This window comes from Garra rufa, chromosome 7, assembly GCF_049309525.1.
Source record: "Garra rufa chromosome 7, GarRuf1.0, whole genome shotgun sequence".
Taxonomy (NCBI): Eukaryota; Metazoa; Chordata; class Actinopteri; order Cypriniformes; family Cyprinidae; genus Garra; species Garra rufa.
The window spans coordinates 33,637,995-33,651,940 of record NC_133367.1 but is presented as its reverse complement, the minus strand read 5'-3'; the positions used below and the strand labels follow the sequence as shown (position 1 = coordinate 33,651,940).

The following is a 13,946-nucleotide window of genomic DNA, read 5'->3' as shown; positions in this document are numbered from 1 at the left end:
AGAGAGATAAGAAGTCGCAATTACTTTCTTTTTATCCTGTGGTGGAAACAAGCTTTCATAACTAAATGCATCAAATGTATTTGACCAATACAAAATTTCTTGTCCACAGTCACAACCAGGAAATCACACTTTTACTTATTCAGCTCACTTTATTAAGCAATAATTTCACTTTTGAAATGTCAGTTTTGCTGGTGAGATCAAGTGGAAATTTTCAAGAAGGGCCTAATCAACTCTTCAAGTATTGTATATAGTGATACTGATGAGATTTGGTTTGGTGGCAATGTGGATTGTCTCAGGAGAAGGTATCCAGGCCAGACGGGCTCCTGGCCTTGGTGTGGCGCTGTAGCAGATCCTGTCCCATGTGAGCTGCCATCAGAGAGACCACAGAACTGCTCCCGGTGGCCACGGCAATATCATACGCCGTCAGGCCTCGATTGTTCTGCTTTCTGATACTCGCATTACACCTGCACAAGAATGAGATATTATTATAATTATTTTTTAATACAAGCCTTAACTTTACCACCATTAATGTTTGTTAAACTCACCCCAGGAGTATCTCAACGCTCCTCAGACCTTCATTTCCCAGAGCTGCTGCCTCATGCAGTGCAGTGTTATTCAACCTGTGGCCACCACAGATGATAAAAGCGTTAATCTGGCTCAAGATTGTTACTAAACATATCGAAAGGAACTTGTTTCAAACTCACGGCCCAGACGGTTGATTAACGTCAGCTTCTCTCTGCACTAGCACGGGAATTACATCATGATGCCCATTTAGCACTGCAGCAATCAGAGCGGGACGCCCATCACTTCCTAAACATGCTGGGTCAGCACCCTGCAGAGATAAACACACCTTCTATAAAAACAGTGTTTTGCAAAAGTATTCATACCCCTTTGTGTTTTTTATTTTTAACATTTTATGTTGCGGCCTTATGTTAAACTGCTTAAAATGACTTTTTTCCGCATCAATCTACACTCCGTACACCATAATGGCAAAGCAAAAAACATGGTTTTAACATTTTTGCAAATTTATTACAAATAAAAAACTTAAATGATTCCATTGCATAAGTATTCATACCCTTATCTGGAACAATCTGTAAATGTTACCGAACTTCGAGTGAAGTTAACCTGTGGCAAAATTCACTTGAATGGGTATGATTTGGAAAGGCACACATGTCTTAACAAAAGGTCTAACATCTGAGTAAAAACCCATCCCTGAGATTAAAAAAAAGTGTCTGTAGAGCTCACAAACAGGATTGCATCAAGTCACACATCTGGGGAAGAGTTCAGAATAAAATCTGCTGCATTGAAGGTTCACAGAACCCTTAATAGAAGAAGTTTGAAACAACCAGGACTTTTCCAAGAGCTGGCCTCCTGTCCAAACGGTAATGTCTTATCCATCAAACAGTCTCATCCGCGTCCAGCAATTTTTAGCTGTATTTTTAGCTTTTAGCTGCAATGTTGCTGCTTGATATGCAAATTGGTGTGTCTTACAATGTTATTTTAATGTATTATCTTAATTACAAACAAACTTGTTTGTAGTCCAAACTGTTTTACCGTTTACTGCATGTTCTCGCTATTTCCCTATAGCGGATAATAAACCGGAGGTCTCACCTATAGGCTTACCTAAAGTTCCCCTTTAAGTTGCTTTGGAGTTTTTGAAACTGTGATTAGTTCTTAAGCCTCACCTCGTCCAATAGCTGCTGCACCGCTGAGATCCGCCCCCGCCCCTCAGGCCCCGACTCCTTAAGAAGCAGACTGTCTTTAGACTCCTGAGAAAGACATTAGCAATAGTAATGAAATGTTTCTTTGTCTTACAAATAAAAAGGGTGATTATGTCAGTGTACGTTTATGTAATACAGACCGGCTGCTTTTCTGTGGCGTCTGAGCTCGAGATCTTTTTCTGCTTCTTTTTGTTGGCTGACGAAAATATGACACAGGAAAATAGTCATAAACATCACTGTGATTATTATTTTGCTGATGTGAAATGGTTGCACTCGGTGAGCAACTGCCGCCACCTGTTGCTATTTTTACCGCAACACAATTTGGAAAATAAAATACTGATACGATGACCACAGCTACTGAACGAGCTTACTGATGGCGATAGATATAAGCGTAGGCTTAAACCAAATGCCGTACCATCGATTTTCCCCACAAAGTGTCTAAACGCCCCTGGATGTTGAATGAAATCCATGCTGAGAAACTCATTTTTGTGGCTGCGGCGTCAAGACAAGCGTCAGCATCTTTACATCCTGCCAGGAATGTCATCTAGCGTTTCTTGTCTCTGCCATTTGTAAGCTCTTTCAGTAGTTGTGGTCGACTAAAAGCCTCAAAGGCATCAGGGCCAAAGTGGAGAGAACAAAGATGCAGGTCTTTAAGAAGTTTTATTCATCCACAGGCATCTTCCCCTTCTTTTCTCCTCTTCTTATCGCTAGGAAAAGACTTACATCGCCTCTTGTTGCCCTTCGATACAACAAAAAAGTTGTGTTGGGGTAAAAGTAGCAACTGATGACGCCAGTAGCTCACAGAGAAATAATGGTGTCACCCTATAGTCTATAATATGTAAAAAACGATGTGGATTTCTGAAATAACGTAAATCTTTCATTGGTTTTCTACTGCATATTTCAGTACAATACATCATTTACATTACATTAAGACGTACAAGTCTTTATACCCGGGTTCCCTTTATAATACACTGATTATTATTTATTGAAAATATTAGAATTTTAAACGTGTTAGTACCCGGACTAGCTGAATTTCTGCCTTCTGTCACAGCACTGAGATTCTGACTCTCTGATGCCACAGATCTGCTCTGCTGGCCTGCAGAAGACGACTGGAAAAACAACACATACATGATCTCACATACTGAAAAACATGCAAAGCTCGAGAGAGACTGTCTAGACTCAATATAAAAACTCTCAGGAGTGTGTCTTACCCTGGATCCCTCTGGTGAGGCAGAGATGAAGTTGATTCGCAAACTGACTTCATAACTGTCCTCCTGAATAACAGCGGAGATCATCTAGAGGGCAGATTGACAAACACAAAATGTGACCCAGGACCACAAAACCAGTCATAAGAGTCAATTTAAAAAAATCATCTGTAAGCTGAATAAGTAAGCTTTCCATTGATGTATGGTTTGTTAGGATATCTGAGGGTGGAAAAAAATCTAAATATTGAGAAAATCGCCTTTAAAGGTGTCCAACTGAAGTTCTTAGCAATGCATATTACTAATCAAAAATGAAGTGTTGATATATTTACGGTAGAAAGTTTACTAAATATCTTCATAGAACATTATCTTTACCTAACATCCTAATGATTTTTGGCATAAAAGTCATAAAATCGATCATTTTGACCCATACTATGTATTTTTGCCTATTGCTACAAACATACCCGTGCTACTTAAGACTGGTTTTGTGGTCCAGGGTCACAAATGTTCAGAACATGCATTCAAACATAATTTTTACTCATTACTCATCTGGAAAGTTCTGCTCTTACTCTGCCCAGCCGAGGTTCTCCAATCAGAGCTCTGAACTCAGTATTATTTTGAGTGTAACTGCGCAGATGAGCGCAAATGTGATCCAGCTGCTTCCTCCAGTATCCTAAATCATACACACACCACATAAACATCTATAGAAGTGATTATTTATTTGAAAAAAAAAAAAAAAAAGTGTACTGTAGTACCTCGGCCTGGACTAATGGCAGTGAGGAGGGGTTTCCTATCACTCATCTGCTCTTGTCTGCTAAGCTCCGCCTCTCTCTGTTGGCTCCTTTTCTTTAGTTCAGTGGTTGATGGGAAAAACAGACCCACTGTTTGCGTCTGTGCATCTGCGCACATGCGCAAACCCGTAGTTGGAGGCACAGTTGTTGATTCAGGTGCAGTAACTGCTTGCCAGGCGGCTGAAGTCTATATGAGAGAGAGCGATGTGCACGATATAATACTGTACGCTTTTAATGAGCACTAAACAGGCAGTGTATTGTACCTGATCAGCTTCCTGTGCATCCTGTCCTTGGTTTACATGTGAGGGCATCCTGGGTGGGCCGTCCATGAAGACACCACAGCTACCGCAGTAATTAGCATAAGGGTGGCTACTAGCTCCACACTTAGAGCAAGTCACAGAGCTGGCTTTGTGGCCGGGCTGCAAATATAAACAAAATTACACAGCTATGGAATTTAGACAAATATTGCCAAATGTACGCAATGATATTTTGGTTTAATCTTCATATTATAATTTACACCACATATACAGTCACTTTTGACAAAACAGCTTGAAAAAGAGATAAAGAACACAGGAAACTGCTTGACAATGAAGTTTCATTCCTATATTGATGTGTTTCCTATTGAAACAGGATGTTTGCATATAGTCCACAAGAGAAAACAATAGTTGAATTCATAAAAATGACCCTGTTCAAAAGTTTATATCCCTTATTCTTAATACTGTGTTTTTACCTGAATGATCCACAGCTGTGTTTTTTTTGTTTTGTTTAGTGATTGTTGTTTATGAGTCCCTTGTTTGTCCTGAACAGTTAAACTGCCTGTCGATCTTCTGAAAAGTCCTTCAGGTCCCACAAATTCTTTCGTTTTCCAGCATTTTTGTATATTTGAACCCTTTCCAACAATGACTGTAGGATTTTGGTTCAAACGTTCACTGAAGCTCCAGAAGGAAAAACGATGCATTAAACATAAAACTTTTTGAATTTGGAGATCAGGGTAAATTGAACTTATTTTGTCTTCTGGGAAGCATGTAACTATCTTCTGTAGCATCTGAAGGGCAGTACTAAATAAAAATAAAAAATGTACACATCTTCATTCTGTTCAAAAGTTTTCACCCCCTGGCTCTTAATGCATAATTTTTCCTTCTAGAGCATCAGTGAGTGTTTGAACCTTCTGTAATAGTTGCATATGAGTCCTTCAGTAGTCCTCAGTGTGAAAAGATGGATCTAAAACTGTTTAAAATACACAAAAATGCTGAAAAACCAAAGAATTTGTGGGACCTGAAGGATTTTTCTGAAGAACAGCAGGCAGTTTAAAGGTCCCATATCGTCAAAATCAAAATTTCCTGGCTTTTTTCATGATAACTAAGGTCTAGGGGCTATCTAACTACCATATGAGTTTCAAAACAGTCAATCCACAGTAAACTGCACACAGCCTGCTTAAAGTAGCTGTTCATTTTCACGAGCCGCTGTGACTTCCGTAACGATGTGACGTCCGATCGACTCAAGTCACCGCCTTCAGTCACAAACCAACGTCCCACCCTCCTTTTGTCAAACCCCCAGACAACAACGCATCCATTCCATTCAGCAACAACAACAGGAAAACAAGTGGAGAAAACCCTGTTCAGTCGATAGATGTCAAGCTACGATCATTACACAGGCTTCAGAACAACGTTAATATAAGAGACCAGCGGCACGTCAACTTCAGCCTCTTTCACACAGCGATTCCGGTAAATACACGGATAATGTGTCCCACGATTTGTTCCGGAATTGTTTAATTTGGTTCATTCACAGTTGTTTTCCGGAATCTGTGCGTGCTTTACACACAAACCATAAAGACATGTGACGTTTGGATGTGAGATGTAATGCGACGCGTACGTTTCACTAAACTGAAACTAACCTGAACAAACTGTGCTTCAGCGCTGATAGTGAGGAGCTGGCTCTGCCTGATGATCGCTGCTTCATTCCACTTTGCACGTAACGTTATTTTTCGTTGTGAAGAGTCGCTTGATAACGTGCATCATTACTACAACACTGCCTTTAGGTTCTGGCTTTGGTTCACACAGTTCCCGTAATTTTCCAGAATCAGCGCGCATTGTGAAAGGGGCTTTACTAAAGCAACAGTTATGTAGCCTACTGCATTCGGTGTTTGTAAAAGAAAAAACATTAATGATCATTCTAAAATATCCTGTTGAGTATCAGCTCTCTCTATTGCTCTGAGCTCGCTTACGCTTACAGCATACATGACCGTAGTTACCTGTGATTGGCCTGGTTGTGCGTCACTCAGAAAACAACAAGCCAATCAGAAGAGAGGCTCATGAATATTAATTAGATGGGCCAAAATCGACCTGTTTTTGACAGAGCTCCTAAAAAAGGAGCTGTAAAAATATATTGAGATGGATTTTGGCACTTATACCGCAAATATATATTCTTAAGGACATCAACAAATAAAATAAACCTCCAGAAATGTGTACGATATGGGACCTTTAACTGTTCAGGACAAACAAGGGACTCATGAACAACTATAACTAAACAAAAAACACAGCTGTGGATCATTCAGGCAACAACACAGTATTAAGAATCAAGGGGATGCAAATTTTTGAACAGGGTAATTTTCATAAATTCAACTATTATTTTCTTTTGTGGACTATATGTTAACATCTTTTATGTGAAATATCTTATTCAGGTCAGTACTAAATAAACAATAACATGCATTTTGTATGATCCCTCTATTTTGGTGACCATTTGGCTAACCATTTTGGTAAAATAATTAACATTTTGCAGATTCTGAAAGTGGGTGTAAACTTTTGACCTCAACTGTATACATTTTTTTTTTTGTTTTTTTAGAAAATTACCATCATGAAGAAAGGAAGACATGTACATCTTAGATGACATGGGGGTAAGTACTTAAAATACTTAAAAGTTCGGTCACACTTGAGAAATTTCTGCAAAAATTCTGATGAAGCTAATTTCTGTTGTTCAAGGTGCCGAAACCCTGTGACCAAATTGCGGAATCCTTCCCCTTTATGAGAGATTCCTGATGAAATGGATTCCTAAACAAATTTTAGCCTCTAAAGCTTTCGGATTTCATCAGAAATATCCTAATTTGTGTTCCGAAGATGAACAAAGGTCTTACGGGTTTGGAACAGCATTAGGGTGAATAATTAATGACACAATTTGTGAGCTCAGTGAGCTCCTTTGTCTTAGCCATGACTGCCCACAAACCAACAGCAGAGAGATTCTGTTTTTCACCTGTTGAGTTGATTAAAACAGCTGTTCCCAATGAATCAGGCTAATTAGGATGCTTTAGAACAGCTTGGACTATTTGGAATGGTATAGAACTTTGGATTTTCCCACAGACTGTGACAGTTTGCAAAGGGTACGAAATTCGGATTTCGTCAAAAAATATCCTAATTTGTGTTCTGAAGATGAACAAAGGTCTTACGGGTTTGGAACAACATGAGGGTGAGTAATTAATGACGCAATTTTCATTTTTGGGTGAACTATCGCTTTAAGACCTGTTGATGACCACCAAGATGAACGTTAGGCTTGATTGCTTTTTTCAGACCGGAACCGGATGTTAAAAGTTGCACATGAAATTAGCACACCGCTAACATATAAAGGCCAACACAAATGAACAGAAATAGTCTTCAACAGTTCAGGTTAGTCACCTTTGCCCCACACCAGTCGCAGAATCGAGCATCCGAGTGGTTGACTCTATTGCACTTGGAGCAGGAGACCATTTTGCCCTGTGAGCTGGGTACAGGGGCAGCTCTCTGTCCGCTCAAAACCGGCTGTGGAATGATAAACACGGTTATAATGGTGTCCTATAACAACCCTAATTATGATTAGGATTGGCTAAGGCAGTCGGGGCTCTTACTGTGGTTTGCTGAAGCAGCTGGGATTCACAAGTGACACAGTGTGTGATATGAGCAGGGTTTCCAGTCCCACACGAATGACAGATGAGCTTATCCTAAAATAATAAGGATAAACTATAGTTAATGGATCACTAGTGCATTTAATGTGCAACAAGTGGATTTAATGGTCCACTACATGAACATCTACCTGTAGTCTCAGACTAGCCTGCGGCTGAAGTTGTTGAGTCAGTGGAGACTCGCACACCACACATGTGGTCGTATTGAGAGGCACCATGGTTTGACAATTCACACATAGACCGATCTGTGAGAAAGGGCAGCAAATACTTACATTATTGTGAAATTATTACTGTACTTTGTAATTAAAGTAGAAAAATGTGTTGTACCTGTCCTCCTTCAGTAGGGGGCAGTCTTTGACCAGGTATTGGAGGCACAGGTGCTCCACAGTGCAGGCAAAATCGGGCGAAAGGATCCGAAGGGCGATGACTCAGGCACTTTGGACATCTTCAGAAAGATGTAGAAAGTTGAATATTGATCTAAATCCAACCAGCAAGTTTTTTTGACCGGAAATGACACAGGCTTCTCCCAAACGATAATAAGATGATGTACAAGAGGCATCATTGTGGGAAAAAAATATTACTCATATTTTATTTACATTTGAACAAAAAGTGGCATGTCCAAAATTATTCAAACCCTTCTCAATAATCAATAGATAAGCATTTATTGGCTATTACAGCTATCAAACGCTTCCTATAATTGCTGACCAGCTTTGGTGGTGGTAGTTTTGCCCATTCATCTTTAGCGATGAGCTCCAACTCTTTCAGGTTGGAGGGTCTCCTTGCATCACCCTGATCTTTAGCTTCCTCCACAGATTCTCAATTGGATTTAAGTCAGGACTCTGGCTGGGCCACTGCAAAACGTTAATGTTTTTGTCTGCTAACCATTTCTTCACCACTTTTGCTGTGTGTTTTGAGTCGTTGTTCTGCTGAAATGTCCACTGGTGCCCAAGGCCAAGTTTCTCTGCAGACTGCCTGATGTTGTTGTTGAGAATTTTGATGTATTGCTCCTTTTTCATGGTGCCGTTTACTGTGATTAGGTTCCCTGGTCCACCGGCTGAAAAACACCCCCAAAACATTAGGTTCCCACCACCATGTTTGACAGTGGGGATGGTGTTCTTAGGGTTGAAGGCTTCTCCTTTTTTCCGCCAAATGAAGGCTACATCATTGTGGCCAAACAATTACATTTTTGTTTCATCTGACCATAACACAGAAGACCAGAAGTCTTCTTCTTTGTCCAGATGAGCATTTGCAAAGGCCAAGTGGGCTTTTGTGGGCCTAATCTGGAGAGGTGCTGTCCTCCTTGGTCTGCATCCGTGGAACCCAGCGGTGTGCAGTGTTTGTTGGACTGTCAGCTTTGAGATGTTGCCACCAGCAGAGCCCAGATTCATCAGGATGGCCTTGGTGGTGATCCTTGGATTCTTTTTTTTACCTCTCTCACTATCCTCTTGGCCAGCACAGGTATCACTTTTGGCTTCCGACCACGTCCTCTGAGATTTTTCACAGTGCGGAACGTCTTGTATTTTTTTTATAATACTTTGCACTGTAGCCACTGGAACTTCAAAGCATTAAGATATGGTCTTATAGCCCTTTCCTGACTTGTGAGCAGCCTCAATGCGCTTCTTTGTCTTAGCCATGACTGTCCACAAACCAACAGCAGAGAGCTTCTGTTTTTCACCTGTTGAGTTGATTAAAACAGCTGTTCCCAATGAATCAGGGTAATTAGGATGCTTTAGATCAGCTTGGACTATTTGGAATGGTATAGAACTTTACATTTTCCCATAGACTGTGACAGTTTGCAAAGGGTATGAATAATTTTGGACATGCCACTTTTTTAAAAGCTGAGAAATATTTTTTTTTCCACAATGATGCCTTCTTGTACATCATCTTATTATCTTTTGGGAGAAGCCTGTGTCATTTCCGGTCAAAAAAACTTGCTGGTTGAATAAAAGTAACCTTACTGCAAGTCAGAATTTGCCAGGGGTATGAATAATTTCGGGCTTGACTGTACACCTCACCTAAGGAAATCGGTCTCTCTCTGGATACGTGATATCTGAGTGCTCGTCAAAGTTTTTAACAGGCTTTCCACATCTGCCCTCTGTTTCTGGTAGGATTGTGAATGGAGTACAAACATAATGCATTTTATTTATGGTTTGAGATAACAGTGATCACCATCATAGCGAGGGTGTTTGAGAGGGTTTTTAATAAATACTTGTGTGTTTTGCGCCGTCAGCTGTGCAGATGAAATAGATCCGAGGCGTTGTGAAAGGAATCGAGGGCCTTTCAAAGCTCTGCGAGATTCACTATCTGACGTAAAAGAGCACAAAATTGGCACAAGACAGTCAAGATGGTGTATGTGTGTGTAGGACAAATACACACTGATGACCAAATTATTTATCTAAATACTTACTAGATGAAACGGCATTCATATCCATTAATGAATCCTGTTCAAGGAGTCAACATGAAGTAATATGTATAATATATTCTTAAATACATGTAAAATTATTACTTTAAAACCAGAATGGGTTTAAAACTGACATTCTTGCCATTGATCGGTTGGCCATTCGTCAAAGTGTCATCCTCATTGGCTGTAGTCAGATTCTGCTCATCTGAAGGAGACGGTGCCACTATGAAAACCTTAGTGACGACTGCACTCTGACGCCCATCGCTGCATTAAAACACAAATGGTTTTTATTTGGTCTGTAGTACAATTTGTTGTTGGGTGTTTTTTCAATTACAGGTACATGTATCAAATGAGAATTCTGGGATTTTTTTTTTTTTTTTTTTTTGGAAAATATTGACTTTATTTTAAATGATGTATTGGCTTTAATAGTGTTTAGTTATGGAAATGTCTTTTTTTACATTTTTGGAATAAAGTGAAAAAGTCTTAATTTGACATTCAGAAATTTAGAATAAAAATACACAAAATTGAATTAAATTATAACTTAACGGCAAATGATGCACAATAAAAATATTCTGTTCTCAAGTGATATTTACTATGATTTTCCTAATTTCGTTATGTTTCATGATTATTTTCTTCATTATGTCTCATATTAAATCTCAAGCTCTTGACAAAACCTTTTTAGTGGTAAAAATATTGGTTGTGGTGGAAAAATAATAATAAAAAAATATATATATGGTTTATACCAATTTTTCACAATAAAAACAGGTACAAAAATGTTTATTTTACTCTTTATTTAAATAATTTTTAAAACCATTTTATAGTTTTATTATATTATTTTTTAATATAGTACTTACATTTCATGATTTCAAATTTATTGCGTATTATTAATATTATCTAAGTATTAAAAAATGGGATGTGTTGATGGTTAAGTTCATCAAGGCTGCATTTATTTCATCAAAAATACAGAAAAAAAGCTAATTTTGTGAAATATTATTGCAATTTAAAATAACAGTTTTCTATTTTAATATACTTTAAAATATTATTCATTGCTGTGAAGCAAAGCTGAATTTTCAGCGTCATTACTCCAGTCTTCAGTGTCACGTGATCCTTCAGAAATCATTCTAATATACAGATTTATTATCAATGATGAAAACAGTTGTGCTGCTTAATATTTTTTGTGACGTAATACTTTTTTTTAGGATTCTTTGACAAATAAAAATTAAAAAGAACAGTGTTTATTCAAAATATTCAAAATTTTTGAAAAAAAAGAACACTTAAATTCAGCAAGGATGTGTTAAATTGATATAAAATGATACTAAAGACTTATATTGTTAGAAAAGATTTCTATTTTGAATAAATACTGTTCTTTTAAACGTTTTATTCATCAAAGAAAAAAGTATCACAGGTTCCAAATGGCTCATGAAAATGCAGCACTGTGTCACAAAAATAAATTATATTTTAAAGTAACCAATATTAGAAATTGCAATAATATTTCATCGCCATGCCCTTTTAGGGTCTCCAGAGGGTTTGGAACAAGTATAAAACTATGAGATTTTAGAAAAGTAAAAAAATAATAATAATAAAGTCATGTTTAATCAAAAATACAGAAAAAAAATAATAATAATTTTGTTTGTGCTGCTTAATATTTTTTGAGACGTGATACTTTTTTAGGATTCTTTGACAAATAAAAAGTTTAAAAGAACAGTGTTTATTCAAAATATAAATTTTGTGTTACAATATACACTACTATTCAATAGTTTGGGGTCAGTAATTTTTTTCTTTCCTTTTTTTTAAAAGAAATGAATACTTAAAATCAGCAAGGATGTGTTAAACTGATTAAAAAAATTATACTAAAGACTTATATTGTTAGAAAGTATTTCTGTTTTGAATAAATATTGTTCTTTTTACCGTTTCTTCATCTCAAAAAAAAAAAAAAAAAAAAAAAAGAATCACAGGTTCCAAATGGCTCATGAAAATTCAGCGCTGTGTCACAGAAATAAATTATATTTTGAAGTACATTAAAATAGGAAACCAATATTAGAAGTTGCAATAATATTTCATCCCCATGCCCTTTTAGGGGCTCCAGATGGTTTGGAACAAGTCTAAAACTATGAGATTTTAGAAAAGTAAAAAAAAAAAAATAATAATAATAAAGTAAAGTTTCCATGCCAGTTTTAACTAAAATCAACCTGTTGGGCATAATGTCTGTAATCGAAAAAACACCCAGCCTATTTGAAAACAACATACTATAAAATGCACCTACATGCTGACAGCCATGGCTCTCACAGAAACTTTCCCCACAGGTAAGCGAATAGGTTCAGTGTACTTCAGAGTGCTGTCACCAAAACCTGGCCTCTTCACCATCTCCGGTTTACTGCCGTCCAGCGTGTACAGGACACTCACATCAGAGGATTCTGGGAAATATGCATTATGAAACAGACGAAGCCCAACAAGCAAAAAGAAACTTGTGTTACAACCGCCTTGACTCACCGGATTTGATCTCAACGGGGGTGCAGGAGTCAATCTCATGCTTGGCTTTGCCTGGAGGCGGTATGCGAATGGGAATGATCTGAGGTGCTGCCACTGAACCTGCTGTCATCTTTACACTGATCAACCTGCAATATAAGTGAAAAATACCGACGAGGAAATTATAACTAATTAATACACAGAAATGATTAACGATTTGTTTCATTCGGCACATGCTTAAAAAGTGCATAAAAGGAGAAAATATGAGCTTACAAACTCTACAGTCTTGAGTAATTGTGTAGATTAAAATATCCAAAAAACTGAAACATAAACGATATTTCCTAGCACTGCGCTGTATCCAACGACGCTGTAATGATACACTCAACACACAGCTGGACGCGCTATTGGTTCGTCACGTATCCCATAGCAACTGAGTAGTACGCATGCGCATGACAGCTGTGGGATTCCTGTGACCTCAAATTTAAAGGGATAATTCATCCTCCGATTCATTTGTCAGTGTTAACTCGCACTCATGTTGTTCTAAACCCAATTTATTATTTCTAATATGGAACATAAAATGAGATTATGTACGTAAATGGTTATTTACATATGAAATGTTTCATTGGATGCTAAATTGATTTATTAGCTCAGTGTTTTCGAATATTTAATCTAATTCTTGTTGTTATCAATGTTGAAAGCAATTTTTGCTGGAAACTGTTACACTGCTATTCAAAAGTTTAGGATTTGTAAGAAGAAAGAAAGAAAAAAGAAAGAAAGAATAGATCGATGATAGATAGAGAGAGATAGCCAGATAGATAGAAAAGAAAGAAAAGATAGAAAGAAAGAAAGAAAAAATAGTCTAATTGATAGATAGAGAGAGAGAGAGAGAAAAGAAAGAAAAGATAGATAGAAAGAAAATATGGAAAGAAACAAAAAACTAAAGAAATAAAGAAAAAGAAAAAAATAGATAGATAGAGAGATAGAAAAAAAAGAAAAGATAGAAAGAAAGTGTAGAAAATGCTTTTTCTAAATGCTTTTAAATTTGTGTTTTGGATGTTCTGTGCTTATGAAAAAGACAAAGAAGACACTGTGTAACAGAGACTGTTTAGTAAAATGTGTGTGTAGTTGCGAACTCTCTACATTTATTTCTGAGAAACCTCTGTTTACAGGCACGAAGGAGAAAAGAAGCCTTGCAACAGTAGCTGTTTGAAGGTCGTTTTAGAAGAAGAATGGGGTGGGAGCTGTATTTTCTTTTCTGTGCAGGAGCGATTGGTGAAAACAGGCCCTGATTGGAGGAGGAAGCTGAAAGATGTCAGAAGGAGGGGCCTGCAGAATCAAGAATATAAATGCATATTTTAGTTTTGTGAGACATGCTGGACTGCCCAGATGTCAGATTTGATATTGGCTGTTCTGTAATCCTGAGCTTATAGATAAATA

General features: G+C 37.6%; 1 protein-coding gene across 1 annotated transcript; it reads right to left on the bottom strand.

Annotated features, from left to right (window-relative positions):
- Positions 1-204: 204 nt before the first annotated feature.
- dzank1 (double zinc ribbon and ankyrin repeat domains 1) lies at positions 205-12,642 on the bottom strand. Its single transcript, XM_073843683.1, has 20 exons — positions 12,534-12,642; positions 12,307-12,457; positions 10,178-10,307; positions 10,034-10,083; positions 9,852-9,951; positions 9,658-9,743; positions 7,970-8,087; positions 7,774-7,887; positions 7,589-7,681; positions 7,380-7,502; positions 3,978-4,133; positions 3,679-3,901; positions 3,493-3,596; positions 2,933-3,016; positions 2,740-2,830; positions 1,862-1,917; positions 1,686-1,769; positions 705-832; positions 546-620; positions 205-464 (listed from the first exon to the last, which is right to left on the bottom strand). Exons 1-20 carry the CDS (start codon positions 12,640-12,642, stop codon positions 293-295), a joined length of 2,247 nt encoding a protein of 748 aa, XP_073699784.1. The 3' UTR covers positions 205-292.
- Between the last annotated feature and the right edge of the window lie 1,304 nt (positions 12,643-13,946).

Bases quoted from the DNA above. Each gene is read 5' to 3' on its own strand.
- dzank1 (XM_073843683.1), bottom strand. From the start codon at position 12,642: ATGACAGCAGGTTCAGTGGCAGCACCTCAGATCATTCCCATTCGCATA. The intron at 7,503-7,588 runs GTAAGAGCCCCG...ATCATTCCACAG, and splicing joins AGCTGCTTCAGCAAACCACA to CCGGTTTTGAGCGGACAGAG. The intron at 2,831-2,932 runs GTAAGACACACT...TTGTTTTTCCAG, and splicing joins CCTCACCAGAGGGATCCAGG to TCGTCTTCTGCAGGCCAGCA.